Raw genomic sequence first — 17,463 nt, forward strand, 5'->3', positions numbered from 1 at the left:
GGCAGGGAGAAAGGGCTTGTTGGTCATCTCTGAAAGGTTCTGACAAGGAAGTACCAGTTCTGAAATCACAGGACATAAAGAACAGATATTTGCAATCTCAAACCATCCACAAAAGGCCTTGGTGGGCATTTAGAGCCTGATCACAGCAAGGATCCTGATCAAAGAAGTGATTCATTTTTCCTGTTTAAGAAGAGCTGGAAAAATCTTCAATTCCCCATTGAAACTAACAAAGATTTCTTTTTGTGGGTTTGAACATCCTGTGCCTAACTATGTTGGCGTATTCTAGTTAAGACAGCACAATTTTGTTGTTGATGTGCTGTCCTCCCTTGAACTTCGAAACCTCCTCAGTTATCGCAGCTGCCTTTATTAACTGAGGATTCTCTCATTATACTGATCAGTCTTTCTCCATTTGCCCTCCAAAGCAATGGCTAAAAAGAATCTGGCCATGTGTCCAAATAACTCCTCATTAATCAACTGCAGAGTACGTTCCAACAGTGCTTAATATCAAAATCGGTTTTTAAATGAGTTTAAAAATGTGTAGGCCTCATTCCAGAGCCTATAAAATGAAGAAGCACATTGAAGCATCTTGAAGAGTGTAGAAAAATCCATGCATGCCAAATCTCTTTCTCATGGTAACACTTGCCAGTCAGCTGGAGCATTCCTCAGAGTCCTTTCATTTAGGCATGTCACCACAGAGGCTAGCAAGCTTTGTTTCATGTATTGCCATCAGGTACGGGACAAAAATACAACTGTAAAAGAGAAGAAATACAGAGCTTGATGCTTCATACTCCATAGAAAATAAAATGGTCCAAAATATATATAAAACCCAGAGAAAGAAATAGACTGCAAGGCTTAAGAAGTCCCTTTATTTAATTCTTCTTATAAAAGGCACAATAATCTGATTTTATCCCTAGCAAACTCTATAAATCATGGCATTATTCTGCTCTAAACCAGAATTTGAAGCCTAGAAGTTGCAGGCAACTTGGCATCTGAATAGACTAAAATTAGCCAAGGCCAGGTGTTCAGTTTTGTGCCTTTTTAGCATAACTCTTCATCAGTCTACTTCCTCTAGTGTGGCAAAAACAAGATTCAAACTACTACATCATTTACACCTCATCATAAAGTAGGATCTTGCATTCCTGTACTCTGATAGCTTCATTATATCATATCTGCATGACTGACTTCTAATAACGTGCAATATAACTTAATTATCATTCTGCAGGGGGAATGAAAAAAAGGCATTTCTCTCAGGGACTGAGGTTTTTGGTCATTCTGTTGAAAAGAGACTTAATGTCAAAGAGAATGTGATTCCCAGTGCTCAGCAAGAACTTGCACTTTTTCATGTCTCCTAGAGGTCAAAATAAGCTTTGTGCCATTGCAAAAATAAGTAGCAGTTTCATAAAAACTACTCCAAATAATAAGCATTTGAATTAAAGATAGATTTTTAGATGATGCTTTAAAGTTTGAGAGATATTTGGCATAAACCTCATTGAAAGTTTTCATATTTTTAATTGTGAAAAAAAAAATTTCATTTTGATTCATGTTCACATAGAAATTTATTCTGAAACATTAAAAATGAGCTTCTAACTAATGCCAACATTGTCTATTAAAGATGTGAAAATCGGAGTTTTTGAGAGATAAATAGTTTGTACTGAATGGAAAGGAATTGTGCATGATGCTACATCCTCTATGGAGAAACATGGAAATGCTGAATAGATTGTGGTTGTGCAAGTTGGGATTTCTGTCATGTCTGTATTTGCTTTTAATCTCATTGCAGATGTCACAATCACTAACTTGTCCTTTGAATTGTGTTTGTTGCAGGGTCCTCCAGGTCCCCCAGGTCTGCAGGGTCCCGTTGGAGCCCCAGGGATTGCTGTAAGTGGCTCGTTCAGAGCCAACCCCAACCTTGCATAACTCATAACTTGATCCTGACTTCTCTGAACTGTTTGCTCCTTACTCAGGAATATATTTCAGAACACCACTAACAGTTCTGTCCCTGCCCACTTACTTGAAGTTCTTTATTGTAAAAAGCCTGTGTGGGTGTTACTGTATGGCAGATTTACAGCAGGGCAATAATTTGACAAAATTATTAAAAATTAAATACTGTAAATAGTGAATGGGGGCCATCCTTTCAGTGAACTTGTTTGGTTGTGTGTTTGGCAGGTCGGTACAGATGCAGTTAAAACAGAGTGTCTTTTTTTAAAATCCACCTGATACCAAGTGAATTAATTCTTATTTTTATTTAAAAGGCTCTGAATTCTTTTACCCTGGGTATTGGTGGTACTCATATATACATTGGTATTCAACAGCTAGAATGTTTATGCCAATGTGATAGAGAGGGGGAACTCAGGGAAAGTTTCTGTGAGAAATGCAGCACTAATTGACCTATATTAAACCAGAGCACATGCTGACATTCTATTTGTGCAACAGATTTCATCCAGCCAAGATGATGAACATGCATTTGTAAGGACACTTGGTGTGATTCTGAGCCCTTTTCTAGCTGTTTCCCAGTCATTTCCATGGCGCTTTTCCTGTTGTTATTATCAGATCTGTGATAGTTTTTCTCTTCGTTGTTTCCCAACAGGGAGGTGATGGAGAGCCAGGCCCAAGAGGTCAGCAAGGGATGTTTGGGCAAAAAGGTGATGAAGGTCCTCGAGGCTTCCCCGGGCCCCCAGGCCCTATTGGCTTGCAGGTAAATTCCTTTATTATTTTACCTTACAGCTGTAAAACAAGATGTAACAGAAAAAGTGCAAGAACACTGATTTCTGTGGCAGAAACTGAATGACTACTGTCTATTATTAAATAAATGATAGCATCATTTAATTAGAATGGAAAGATCCCATATTGATGAGGTTCACGCACAAACAATAGATTTAGTGCAGCAGGACTTTTATATATATATACACATCAGAGCATAAATTATCCAGACTCCCACCTGAGCTCTGGATAATCCTGGCAGTGTTTTTAAAATAACCCAGTGTAGCATTTCTGTGTGTATTTTTGGTGGGGTTTTTTCCCCCCAAATTTATTGTATCACTTAGTTTAACCATCCTAGGATCACCTATATATTTACTTTAATATGAAAAGCTCCCTTCCGTTTCTTTCCATTTTAATGCAAATAGGTCTTTTTCTTCTTGTTCCACCATCCTGCCTCCTCCCAAGTTCACAAGTTTGATGTGTAGATCTGATTATTTCATATTGATTTTTAACTAATCATTCCAGGGACCCTACTTACAGTGTTCTTCCCCATGTTTTTTAGGGTCTGCCTGGCCCACCAGGTGAAAAAGGTGAAAATGGAGATGTGGGCCCAATGGTAAGGCTTCTTCCTCACTGGTCACTCCAAAGGACATAGATATTCTCCATACATTATTGTCTTTTCTCTATTACTCACCATTTGGTAAGATACTCCTGAATTTGGTGACCGAGTATGAAACATTTTGTGTAACATAAAGTCTCTCTGGGATTTTCTTCGCTTTCCCACATCTACTCCCTCATCATTAATATTGAGATTTATCTAACATGAGAAAGTACTGAAAAATAGATAGCAAAGCAGATGCTCTGTGTGTCTGAGATGGTCCAGTGACAATCAAGTTCAAGAAAGAAAGAGGAAAAGTAGATACCACTGCACCAGAGAGTCTGGAGCTGCCTTCCTGGAGTTCAGGCCATTGTTATTAACATGCAGTGTCAGGTATGCAGGCCAGGAGATGGCAAACCCTGCTTGGCTCTGTTTACTTTCCCTGGGTGATGCATTTTCCAGCTGTTTCTCCTGCTGACAGAACGCCCTGTGGACTGTTCCTGAGTGCTGTGCAAGCTCTCTGCTCTATACCTTTGCCTCCAGCACCTTGTGCCAAGTCTGGCTGCTTCACTCCTGCCCATCTGTAGGCACCATGGTGCAGCTCTGCCCCAGGGCTGTCACAGACACTTGAGCTGCTCCAGGTCTCCAGCAGGGGGATGGGCAGCAGGGAGCCTGCAGGGAAAGAACCAATCCTCCTCCTTAGGGGCTCCTAAGCATCAGGTCAGGTCCAGCTCAGGTACTGTGTGACACAGCCTGGGCCTCCTGTCACCTTTTGAACTCATCCAGCAGGCAGCAATCTGGCCCTGCTGTTCCTGCTACATGGTGAAGATTAAAAGCCCTCTACAGACTAAACATATTATTTTTCATTGGTCAGAAATTCTTCCTGATTGTAACTCTACTATATCTGTTCTGTAATTCTGTCATATCACATTGTCTCTTTGATACAGGGTCCACCTGGCCCACCAGGTCCCAGAGGTCCCCAGGGTCCTAATGGAGCTGATGTAAGAATCAATCTATTTTTTGTCTTGCTAATTGAGTAAGAAGCACCCTATTTTCGATGACCATATTTTGGATAACAAAAATCTTTTGTCACTGTAGGGTCCTCAAGGTCCTCCAGGCTCAATTGGCTCTGTTGGAGGTGTTGGTGAAAAGGTGAGTGTGGATGGAAACCCCCAAGGAAGAGAAAACATTGGAATAGGATTGCTATATTACATTCATTCATTAAAATTATTTTCATTGCTATTGTCAGTTCTCTATTCGAAAAATTTTCTGCCAGGAGTGAGTTTGTTTGGGATTGGTTACTTTCATATTTTACCTAAGGAACATACCAGATTGTATCTTCCTTGTTTTAAAGGAAAGATGAGATATGCAGGGATATAAGGGCTTTTTTCCCTGTGATTTATTTGAAGCAAGAGAGTAAATTATTATATAGTGCTGAGCAAGAAAGAAGTTCAAAAGAGAGTCTTAAAGTGCTTGTTTATGTTTATTTTATCAAGCTACATGACCTCAACCACATCATCTATGTAAGCCTAAAAGCCTTTTGCTGTAATGTTACAGGTTTAACATTAATTTTTTCCTGAGCTTTGGAATGGGAAAGAAGATCCTGAGTGGAGCACAAGAAGGAGGAAACAAAATAGAAATATATTCCAGGCCAATATATAAATTGCTTATTGAGAAACTATGTAGATTGCTCTTGAGTATTTAATGATTTGTCACAGAGTATCACATATGTTCAAAGAAACACCAATGTCAGTGAATCCTAGAAAAGACATCTCTAGGAATGTCAGTATTGGTAGTTTTTCAGAAAGCTTTCCATATTTTTAGCTTTTCAGAACATGAAGCAAGATTTCCCTTTTTCTAACTAAACCAGCCTTTTAAAAGAATTTCCAGGTGTTTCACGGTTTGGTTTTTTTTTTCCTACATGCCCATCAACTACATCACTTATCAGTGCTCTGGGATGTGGCAAAGAGTGTACTAGAATAATATAACATAAAATTTGGTTTGATGGAGAAATATCCTATTTTGTGTCCCTTACTGTCCTTTGAGACCAAACAGATGTCATTGTGTCAAGCTGGCAGTGCTTCACTGCAGTGCTTCCTTCTCAGGACGTGGCTCTGAGCATCAGTTCGCCTCTTGGGAGCAGCAGCATTCTGGTGTTTTCAATCTTATTCCCCAAAATTGCACAAGACACACAAAACATGATGCCCTCCTGCTTGACTGCATTATTAACAAGGATATTCCTTCTAATGTCCCAAGTTCGTGACATTGTTCATCCAGTCTACTTTAAAAAATATCTTGGCCTCATGAAGGACTGCAGGATTTGTTTTCTTCTCTCTGGGAAGAGTTCCAAAAATGTGACACAATCTAGGAGTTGAGAGAAATAAAAAGTTACTGGGAAAAGAGAGTCTGTATTTCAGTGGAATACAGAAAACAATGGGCATTGTGGGAAGAAAAAATTGTCCTGTGACCACTACTGAGAAAAATGTTAATTATGAGAACATCCAGGGTAGCAGCCAATTATATTTGGTGCTTAAAAAAAAACCCCGCCTTGTATAATATTGTGGCCCATTGAACTTGATAGGAATTTTTGCCAGTGGTTTCAGTCACCTCTTCAATTTTCAGCATTTCACAATCAAATTATATTCCAGCCATTTTCTAAACACATTGCCTTATATTGAACCCCTTCCTCCTTTGTTTCTCCCTGCAACTCGTCTGTGTGATTTAGAATCACTGTTTGTGATGATTAGGCCATGAAATTTAATTCAAGAACATGAAGTTCAGACTGTTTATCACTTGGTTGTCATTTTTTATTTCCTCTAGCTTATATCCCATATTCTCTGCATTCACAAAGAGAAGCTTCCAAGTGTATTATTTTGGAAGTTTATATAATTGTAATTACTTTCCTCCCTCCTCCTCCTCAGGTTTTAGTACATGCCAGGTTATTTTCTTTCTTAGGCTATCTTCCTCCTTAATTTCAGTTTCATTTAATGAGATTTCAAGCTGAGATACCATCAAGAGTTATTTTTTCAGGGGGAGTTGCTGCAATGGGAGGACAGGTCATGCTTTTAAACAAAACATGCATTTTTTTCTTTTCCTTTTCTTCCCACACATTTTTCCCCCAATGTTTTTCTTATTATGTCAGCATGCTTTGGCCTCTGCACCCCTTTAAGGAAAGACACACCAGATAATTCAATACAGTGAGTAAGGAATGTGGAAAAACATTTTAGCATCATCCGTATTACTGTTGAGGAGAGAAGTAGGTTTGCTCACTTGCGTATTTTAATGGTTTGACCAGGAGATATTTTTTCATTATTACACGGGTTTCAAAGCCCCCTTATCTTCTGGAAGAGATAAACAATTTTTGTCACACTTAGTGCCAAGCATTTTTAACCAGTTGTTGTTTTCCCTGCTCTGCACACAAGAGGCTGAATGTTCAAAGGCATCAGTGCTGCAAATGCTCCTGCAGCCCTGCGTTATTATTGCTGTAACCCCCACCAAGAGCCTGCCAGTCTGACACTCAGCAGAGCCCTTAAATCCAGCTGCCACACCAGGAGCAGTCACTTTCTTCTGCTTTTAATTTAGAGAAATGGAAAACCAAATGTACCTACACACTCTCATCTCTAATTTGATATCAAAGGTTTAGCATGCAGATATTCTAAACAGGCACGAAGTTGCTCATGACTTCTCTAACCTGTGCCTTAGAATGTACATAAGAATTTACAACAGAGGGGAAACAGATCAAGTAATGTTAACCCCACACTTCCACATAACCTAATGAAATAAATTTGCCTTTCTAATTTAGAGTAGTTTGTGATAATTGCACTGAGCACTGCGCTGTTGTTCTACCCCCTCTCCCTTCCACAGCAGTTAAAAACGATCAGTTAGAGAGCAGTGCAAACCCAGTGTCTGCAGAACCTAAGCATTCCTTCTGTAGCCTCTCAGAGTTCAGACCTGGTTTACTGCATGCAAAAGTCTGGTGATAGAAAACCACAATACTCATCTGGGTTTCAATTTATTCCTACTATATTGTTCTAAAAAGCTTTCCAAAGTAGTATACTAATAAGGAGTCCAACACAGTAAACAAGTGAGATCAATAGTTCTCATGCTTAATCATTGATTTCTACTGCAGATGGAAGTGAGAGGACAAAATCAATTGAGTAGCCTGGCTCTAAGTTTAGGAACATGCTTGATAAGTGTTCACAGACAATTTTATGTGTAAATGTCATTTTTCCACACACATACGTGTAGACACTGCTAAGGTAACTAATCAAGCTGTGTCTGTGACAGTTTAGGCTACCTGAACATCCATCCTAAAAAATTACTTTTAATAACTTCACATGACCTCCTGACTGGCATTTTTTTCTCATCCTTCTCCATCTCTCCAACACTGTAAACAAGAGCTCTCCAAGAAAACACAGCCTTTAGAATTTCTCTCAATTAAATTTAGTTCCCCACAGAGCCATTATATATAACACATATGCAGACCAATGCAAAAGGGATTCTCTTCTAGAATTACAATTTCTCTTTTTTTGGTTTTTTGAGAATGGCAAAAAGGAGCAAAACTAACTTTTCACAACCCAGTCAGTTACAAAGTTGCCTCTCATTGTCATAAAATTGAAGACCATGTCCCAGAATTTAACCAAAAGGTGGCAGCCTTCCATCCACTATCTCTGTGCTTTGGATATCAGTTCTCTAGAACTGATCATAAGGAAAACAACTTTTTTTAAACCTTGAAACTTTTTATTATTTTTTTTTTTATATTTTAACTTTTAAACTACTTTGCCTAGCTTGGTAGAAACCATTCTGTTTGCTTAATCCAATAAGGTTTTCAGAATTAAGCATGTCTGCAAAATGACATGACCCTTTGTAGTTTAAGATGTCTGTCTTTCTTTTTAAATTCTGTCAGAGGAAGGCTTTGCCGAAAAAAGACCACAGTAACTTTTAAAAGATCTGAGCTGCTAAAAAGAGAGAGAAAAATCTTGAGAGGTGGAATAAATATATTATTAGATCATAAAATCTGTTTCCCAACAGAACATGAAGTATATCCTATGGAGAAGATTCTGAATTAATGCCATTGTTGCTAAAAATGAAAAGAAAGAGAAGGGCCAACAATAGCTATAGATTACACAAGTTTTAGTAGCTATAAACATGCACTCTGTGAATATATATCAGCTACAGTCTTCTCTATCAAAACACTATTTAACTCCCTTAACAGTTATCTAAAACAAATGCAGCATTTCATACTACCTGATACTTGGAATATGGAAATCACTGTCAGATAAAACAAGGACTGCATACATGGAAGGGGCAGATTTTTTAGTAGAGCAATGATATAGAAATATTAATGTGAGATGAAACTTTAACTGGTCTCATCTTTCACAAATGCCCTTTAAGGGAACATTTTGACATTTTTAGCCCTTCCAATTTCTCAGTTTTTCACACTGCTGCTTGCTGGGGAGCTGCAGTGCACAGAGCCATCATCACTGTGAGTGCTGGATCAGGCACCCCCAGAGCTCCCCCAGTGCTCCCAAGTGTAGGTCAGAGGGAGCCCAGTGTTGTGTGAGGGAATGAAGATGTGCTTGTCAACAGGAAGGGTAAGAATTGTATTATCAATCAAATGTGGATCATCATGAATTACAGTATCATTAGGCAGGAAGGCAGAAGAAGATCTCTCTCTCTCTGAGAAGCTGCCAAGGGGAGTACACTGCACAAGTCCTTGTCAGCAAAGACTGGGCACAGTCAGCGCTCTCCTGTCACTGCTTCATTTGTCCTGCTATGGGCTCACCTTTGTTAAGACTCTGTGGATATAGAATGGCTACTAACACGAAAAACATATTTTTGCTGATTCCAGACTTCATCCTCTGTTGCTACAAAAATCTCAATTGATTGATAGTAGGCATGGAAAAAACCCCAGTGCTAATGAGGCTGCAGAGTCAGTAAATGCTGTGCAGATAATAAGGAAATGAAAATTATGAATTTTCCTAGAAAACATTCTTAACACTTATTGACATGAAGCATCCACTACGGGTTTTGTTTTGTATTAAAAGGAATGTAACATCACAGAAGTAAAGACTAAAGTAAACACTAAAAGGGATCATTAACTTTTGAAGCTCCTACAAATTTTAGTATATCTAATAGAACATACCAGAGTTTCCAAAGGCCTATTCATCCTTTAATAGTGCCCTTTTTAAAGGGCATTTTAATATTGCTCCTGAAATATTGGTTATCTGATAACTATCCTAGTCTGGAATTCAGTTGAGAGGTACTGAAATATTTTCCTTTAATCTAATAAAATATTTGTACTGGGCCAAATTCTGGTCCCAGTGAGGTTATCTTGGTGCTATGAGCTTCTCTGAAAAAAAGGTTCAGTATCTACACCATAAGTTTTGTTTTAAAAATGTATTTTATGATTTATAGTTTTATACAGACCAGGTGGAAAAAACAGACATATATGAACTAACTGAATTGTTGTAAAATGAAGAGAGGTTGGAGATCACACAGATTAGGAAGGGTACAAAAATTTATTCCAATTCTGTGAATTCAGTAAATGATTGGCAAAAATACATTTTCAGCACTGAACTACTCTTGCTCATAGATGTAATTCTTAGAAAAAGAATATATTTTGGGGAAAAAATTCCCCCCATTAGCAGTTGGATTGTAAAATCCTTTAGGATAAGATTATGTATTTCTTATCCAAGCACTCCATAACAATCACAAAGCATGTTCTGTTATCCTTCCATGATTTATGTTTCTGTGATAACTAAATATTCTACTAACAGAAGAGTTTTCTATTAAAGTTTATTCATCCGACCACTGAGCTAGAAAATAATTGATCATAACTAAACTTTAAAATGAAGACTTGAAAAGACAGTCCTTGAGATATTACTGTGTACTAGCTCAGAAGGAGACTAAATTATCTTAAATGTTCACTTAATAGTGCACAATCTTTGACTTGCATGGATTTTCTTTTCATACTGGTATGATCCTGAAAGCCATCTGCTTAACAGAATAAATTCCATCACTGGTAAATACACACCACACACCTCTGTAGCCTGTGGAGAAAGTTTTTCTAACTGATGCTATTATTTCATCATTAGGCTTTTCTTTATATAGCTCTTTCTTCTTCCAACAGTAGCTATGGCAATAATCACAAGCAGGAAATTTGCAGTATGTGGGATAATAAAGGGGAACACCTCCCAAAGCCCAAAGGGAAGTTGAGTCTCCCTGGCTCAAGAACATATTAGTTTGATGTATTATGTCTCAAATTTCAGACTCCAGTTCTACAAAACCGTATACATAAATTGACCCCTCTAGGTACACAAAATAAAAACCTGTTCTTATAAGCTGTTTACATAAATAAGCATGGGAAGAATATGCAATTACAAAAGTAAATTGATCAAAATATTCTCCCTAATGACTCATAAATTTATTCTTATGCATCTATAGGGTGAGCCTGGAGAAGCTGGTAACCCTGGACCTCCTGGAGAATCTGGAACAGCTGTGAGTATTTGCTTGTTGTCTTATCATTAACATTTATTATGGTGAACTGTGGTATCTGGAAGGGCTTTTCATTAAGTAAGTAAGCATTTCCTCAGATCACTTGTGCACTTTTTCTTTGAATTTTCAGCTGAGAACTTTTACCTTTAAAATGACATTTGTTTCTGTATAATCATAGCCATATCTTGTACTAACAGAGGATGGAGACTTCCCAAAACAATGCCTATTTTTCCTTTCATAAGTATTAACTTTGGCTTGCATGTTTCTCTTTCTGGAAACAGTTCACTGATGAAATCTGGGTGCAGAATTTGGCACTTGACCTAAGAGATCCTTATTTCCCACTCACATGCCACCATTTATTGAGGAAATTGATAAATTTCCATTGTCTGAAAAATCAGTTTGCCATTGTGATCTTTTTGGCCATTCCATTTCCAGGTGGCATTTTTGTCTTCATGTGTTTTCCACAGGGTCCAAAAGGTGAAAGGGGAGAAAAAGGTGAAGCTGGTCCACCTGGAGCAGCCGGACCACCAGGTGCTAAAGGACCTCCAGGTGATGATGGGCCTAAGGGTAACCCAGTAAGTGAGCTTCATAATTCTAACCCAAACCACTGTGAAGCATTGCTGAATGCAATCTGTGAATACAGAACCATAGCATTTCCTGCAAGTGCACTACGTTCATTATATGCTTCATAAAAGATTTCTGATGAGTGCTACCTGCTTGGCAATGGACAACACATTGTTTGCTTTTGTCCCTGATCTATCTAGGGCCCAGTTGGTTTTCCTGGAGATCCTGGTCCCCCTGGGGAACCTGGTCCAGCTGTAAGTATACCTTAAAAACAGTTTTAGGTCCTAGTCTTAGTTTTGTACTTCATTCTAGTTGACCCTCTCTCCTTCTTCTCTGGGCATGAACTCTTGCCTGTAAGATCCTTTGCTTTTCTGTTCATGCATTTCTCGAGGCTTAGAAATGTTAAGAAATCTTTAAAAATTTTGAAAAATAATGACCTTGGGAAAATGCTCTATGGAAAAATAGTGTTCTTATATTCATATATGAAAGATAAGGGCCTAAATTAGCTGAATTTTTAATTTTGTTTATTTTTCTTGAATTCTGTAGGGTCAGGATGGTGTTGGTGGAGAGAAGGGTGAAGATGGTGATCCTGGTCAACCTGTAAGATTTTTCTCTCCTTTTATTTCACCTGCATAATCTCTCTGATTATAAGAAAGTATCTTTTGCCAAATCAGTGGCTTCTATGCAGTCACACTCTTAAAAATATTTTCAGAGTAGACACTTTTTCTGTTATACTGAAAAAAAACCTATTTATTTCATTGAAGTGGTAGAACTGCCCACATTATAGTAACACAATGAAGGAAGAGCTCAATTTCCTTTAGAAGTAGTGATGTGTTAAAGGATTTCTGCTGGAGCTGCTGAGGAGCACTAAAAATAGAGCAGCTCTGAGCATAAAAAAGAAATGCTGCAGTCAAATAATCTTCATTAGCTGAACTAAGGAAATTAAGCCAAGAGCTTAAGCAGTACCTGAGCAATACCCATATTAAGCATCAAAGCTCTGTTTCTGTAGATTCTGTCCATTGATGGGGCTAACACATGGCAGATGTCCATGGCATTTAATACAGATGAGAACTTCATCCTTTATTCCTGCTGTGATTTTAATTTTCTGTTGCAGGGTCCACCAGGTCCTTCAGGTGAAGCTGGCCCACCTGGTCCTCCTGGGAAAAGAGTAAGGAATATCTCATCTTCTCTTGTACACTTCTCTTTCTGAGACACTGTGTCCTTGAGCATTTCAGCTACTTGTTTCATGCTGGGACACTCATATCTGACATTTGTCATTTCTTTTAAGTAATGTTATAAGAGAAATGAAAAAAATAGAAACAACAGAGAAAGCTCTTAAACATGGGTTATAAGAACAAAAAAATTCATAGGGAGGAATGCATTGCTTACCCATAAAGGTGATTTTTCTTTTCACTTAAGAATTCAGTGTCTACGTGTCTACTGAATCAGTCTGCTAACAGGAGTGACTTGGTATGACAGTAATAGCAGACACCATCTTTAGGCACATGTCTGCTATCAGGGAGCAGGAAGAATGTGTCTTGTTTGGTGTATTTATTCTTGGAAATAAAATAATTTTAATGCAGCTACTGTGCAAAACTATATCATCCTGTCGGTATACAAAATTACCAGGCAGGCATTTCTTTAACTTATGAAGCTATTCCATTTCTAAAGCTTTTGAAGGTTCACAGGGTTTACAAATATACCTAATCAAACCCAGTAAATAATGTTGCAGTCACAGAACTGTAGTAAATTCATCAACCCTTAGGTCTGCTTCAGAGAGCGATTAGATGCAGTTTTTACACTTTAAAAAACAGAAGAAGTGGCATTATTAAATGTGAGCTGATAATTATTTAACAAAATATTTTAAATTGCTTGGTTTAATGGGCTTGAGTGGAATGACATGCCTAATTGGTTTTATTTATTTTGTACAGTAATCTATTTGCTCCACCAACATGCAAAGTTTTTATAATATTTTAAATTATTATGGTCACGTTAGCAACCTCATTCTGAAACTGAAATATGGCTCAACTGAATATTAGCAATTATTATATTTGCTTGACATCAAATTAAAACTTCCTGCTTTATTATACAAAAAGGCAATTGCTCACTCCTCAGAGACAGGCTATATTCTATCTGATTGTACCTAGACAAAAAAACAATTTCAAAGCACAGATTCCATGTTACCTGTGATTTGACACATTTCCAATTTAGGGAAAATGCATGGCTAAATATTTCAATGTAGTCCCTATCTGAATTTTGAAGAAAACATTTTTAGAATTAGATTCTACATTACTTGAGCACCAGAATATTTCAAACTTGTAGGGAATCTGTATTATATTAATGTTATACTAGAAAGTCACAGTGAAAGACTGAAAGGTTCATACTTACCTGAAAAAACTGCTTTTCATTAGTTTTTATCACTTGTATGATAGAATCAATTTCAAGAAAAAGCCCTAACAAGAGTTTTAATTTGGACTGAGAAGAACACACAGTTTCAGTAGTAATATTGCTGTCTGTGAGGTGCAGCTCTGGCTACACTACTAGAAAGCAAAATTCCACCCCATTTTTTTGGTTTTTAGTCTCCAAAATAATGGGCTGGCAGAGTTCAGAATCTATACTTTTAATTAAAGGCTCTTGAAATCCTCAACAGTAGGCTCCTTATTTATTTTGTTATACATTTTCATTCCCCTCTTCCATTCCATTTTGTAACTGACCTGACCTCAATTTTACTGCTCAGTCTTCTAAAATCATGTTTATTACCAGCTGTCAGAGTTTTGAGCAATCTCTGTCTAGTTACAGAGTTGAAAAGTTTCCCCATCTCTCACTAGGAAGCAAATTCTAGTGAAAGACATGGCCATACATCATTTTTCCATTGTAACTAAGAAATTGATAAGCCAAAACCATAATCTACAAAGGGTGACTTTTGTAACATAGTAACTGACTAAGTCTTGAGAAGTGATTTTTTTTAAAGTTTAATTAAACAGTAATTATTATTTTACGTATTCTGACTTCTTAAATTATCTCTGCATGTACCAGATCAGAAAAATACACGCTCAGAAGGCTTTATACATCAATGTAATTTAGCTGCAAGTAATAGTATTAATTCTGGCTGCTTATCTAGAACTAGAGATACAGACTGAACCCCTCTGCAGTTATGTTGTTATTATTATTTTTCTGAAACTTAATCCCTTGCTCTTACTTTTGAGTCTCCTTTTTGGTTTGCCATACAGTACTGGGTAACACTTCTAGTTTGAATTCATTGATTTCCATCTGGCAAATGTTAAAAGTAGCATGAGGAAAAGACACCATCAGAGACTATTTGTCCTTCAGATCAATATGCAGTCAATGCAGATCAGCACAGAGAGCACTCCTTGCCTGCATTCCCAGCCCTTCAGTGTGCCAGGCACTTGAGCTTTGGGATCTGCTGCTGGGCTGCTTTCCTGGACAGTGACAATCAGATGTCCACATCACATACACACAAACCTTCATATACCAACCAAGTTTTAGAATTTGAAACTCAAGACTAAGATGTATTTTTGTTCTCAACTGGAGGTCACACCATCTTTTTCCACTAAAAGATGTCAATACTGAAGCAAAGCCAGCAGTTTTGCAAACCAGAAGTTTATTTGGCTTGCTGCCTTTAAATACAATTTTGAATAACTTAGGAAAAAATAAAGTGTTTCTATGAAGGAGATTTTTTTTTTCCATTTTGGCTACATCATGATGCTGGCTCAGCAGGGTGTACTCACCACTTAAAAATTAATTTCTCTCTTGATTTCAAATGCACAGAATACCTAACAATATGCAAAGTTCCTATCACACGGGCTAATGAAATGTGGTAATGGTTTTTCTGTGTTGGAAATCATGCTTTAAGCCAGATGACAGCTATAAACAACAACTGAAATTATTTTAATGAAATACGGAAGAACAGAGAAAAATATTCAATAGGTTCATGTAACAAAAGTTGAGAACGAGTTTGTTTCTGCATGATTGCTTTTGTCTTCTTGGTTGATAAAACGTATCAGGCAGTATGTCCAAAATGGCAGTGCAATGTTGATAAGAATCAGCACGGCAGCTGGGGTGATGAGGGGTAGAACCCTGCATTACTGTCCAGTACTGTTACTGAAGTGCTTTCTGTCAGCTCCAATTCCCCAGCCGCTCCCCCAGCGCAGCGGGAGGTGGGGGAATTGCAAGGAGCGCTCTGTGTCTGCAGCGGCCCCGGGGCAGCAGCTCCGGGCACTGCGGCTAATGTCAGGCACTGCACTTGTACTTCAGCCATCACAGTGGGCCTAGCCCTGCTAATTCATTCAAGCTGCAGCTTCACTTCCAGATTATTGAGAGACCATAATTCTCAAGTACAAACTACCACATTCAACCCTTTTCAGTCTCTTAGGGTGGGTTAGAATCCATATGGGAACTTCAGACAAGTAAAGAAAAGGGGCATATTAATTAATTAATTAATGTAAGAAAAAAAGTAATGTTTCTAAAATTCTTCTTATTTTATTGATTTACCTGTTGATCTTTCTTATTATCACTGCAAACTGTAATCCACCCAACAAATTAGAACCTACACAAAGGGTTACATACATCAGACATTATTAATTATTATTGGAACAGCGGGGATTTAAAATATTCTTCCTGTTTCAAAGAGTCAGCATTTGGCCCGGGGCATCTCAGCTTCTCTGTATTTTGAAGAAGTAAAACTAAGTCCTTTACCCCTTACAGCTCTTAAAAATACCAAAGAAAAAAGCTGCTGATACCCACAACAAATGGTCAAAGTCCTCTTGTGGTTAATTCAATTCATTTGGCATTATCTTTGATGTAGTCTGAACTATCTCTGCTGGCCAAAAGATCCATGCACTGCTGCAGATGTTCAGTGTCACCTTGGAGAAAGCTTAATTTCAGAAGCAAATGAATGATCTTAATATACTTCTATGTAAATAGCTATAAAATGAATATAAATTTCCAGGAATTAAAACCAGTGGAGTTGCTCAAGGTATGTGCCAAGGTAGCAGTGGGTAGTGAAATATATCAGGCAATAAAAGGTTTGGGCTAAGTTCAGCTCTAGTATAAAAAATGGCTTTAGGTCAAATACTGATCCAAAGCCCTGAGTCCACAAAGCAAACAGGCAGATGCTTAACTGGAAGTACAGTTCTTACTGGTAAAATTTAATTTGTGTTCTGGTGCTTTACCTTTAAGGAGCCTGAATTGTTTTTCTATATGTTAAGAAGTCAAAAGCAGTAAATAAATGGAAGTGATTGAATTTTTCTAGTTGCTGATCTTCAGAACATTTTTTTTTACATAAAAATCTGTTGCATTAATGAACAGATGAGTCTTACATAGATTCACAAAATCACAGCATTTGAGCATAGTCACTTTTCTTTCGTGTTCCTTTAAGCTGCTTATTGGTTGGCAAGAAATAGCTACTTGTAATAAAGACATTTCCCAGGCTAAAAATTAACCTTGTAGGAGAACAGTTGGTCCATTATCTCAAGTGTATCTTTTCTAAACTAAGTATATAAGAGAACCATTTTCAGAAGAATGCATTAAATTCTAGACACTGCTCCTGTTCATAACTGAAGCTATGAATATTAATTACCTGACCTAAAAATCAGCCCTTGATGTTCTGGAGGAGAAAAATGTCTTTTTATTTTTCACTTTCATATTTAGTGGATAATATGTCAATTTTTGGCTGTCCAAGTGTAATCAGGCCCCTTACTGAGCCCATCCCTGACTTAGAGAATAAAGAAGTATTTACCACGCTGTGCACTTAGAAAGGGGCCTTTTTGGAATCAGTGGATAAACTACAGTGAATAGACAGAATTCAATGCAAAGCAAGTTTAAAATTAATTGTTATCATACATTTAAATTAGTATTGCCTTTTTTCTTTTGTATACTGTTTTGTTGGGGGTTTTGTTTGTTTTTAGGGGTTTTGGGGGGGGTTTGGGGTTTTTTTTGGTTTGGTTTGTTGTTTTTTTTTTTAATATTCCCAAACAAATTAAATCGCATCATCTTTTAGATATTCTAAAAAACCAGAAAATTGTATAGCAGAATAAGAGTTGTTTGGTAATTTTTAGCGTGTGAATAAAATGTCAAAAAAAGAAATT

At 37.5% G+C, this 17,463-nt stretch overlaps 1 protein-coding gene across 2 annotated transcripts in view; it reads left to right on the plus strand.

Moving 5' to 3' along the window:
* Window positions 1–17,463, plus strand: part of COL11A1 (collagen type XI alpha 1 chain) — a 124,599-nt gene that overhangs the window by 95,650 nt on the left and 11,486 nt on the right. For both annotated transcript variants that reach the window (XM_054286325.1, XM_054286326.1), the window contains 10 exons: window positions 1,822–1,875; window positions 2,585–2,692; window positions 3,260–3,313; window positions 4,243–4,296; window positions 4,394–4,447; window positions 10,742–10,795; window positions 11,260–11,367; window positions 11,557–11,610; window positions 11,903–11,956; window positions 12,471–12,524. In XM_054286325.1, the coding sequence (XP_054142300.1) occupies window positions 1,822–1,875; window positions 2,585–2,692; window positions 3,260–3,313; window positions 4,243–4,296; window positions 4,394–4,447; window positions 10,742–10,795; window positions 11,260–11,367; window positions 11,557–11,610; window positions 11,903–11,956; window positions 12,471–12,524 (648 nt within the window). The remainder of the gene's footprint in view (window positions 1–1,821; window positions 1,876–2,584; window positions 2,693–3,259; window positions 3,314–4,242; window positions 4,297–4,393; window positions 4,448–10,741; window positions 10,796–11,259; window positions 11,368–11,556; window positions 11,611–11,902; window positions 11,957–12,470; window positions 12,525–17,463) is intronic.

The sequence above is a fragment of the Melozone crissalis genome, unplaced genomic scaffold, assembly GCF_028551555.1.
Source record: "Melozone crissalis strain CALT ecotype California unplaced genomic scaffold, PUWL_Pcris_2 ptg000045l_1, whole genome shotgun sequence".
Classification (NCBI taxonomy): domain Eukaryota; kingdom Metazoa; phylum Chordata; class Aves; order Passeriformes; family Passerellidae; genus Melozone; species Melozone crissalis.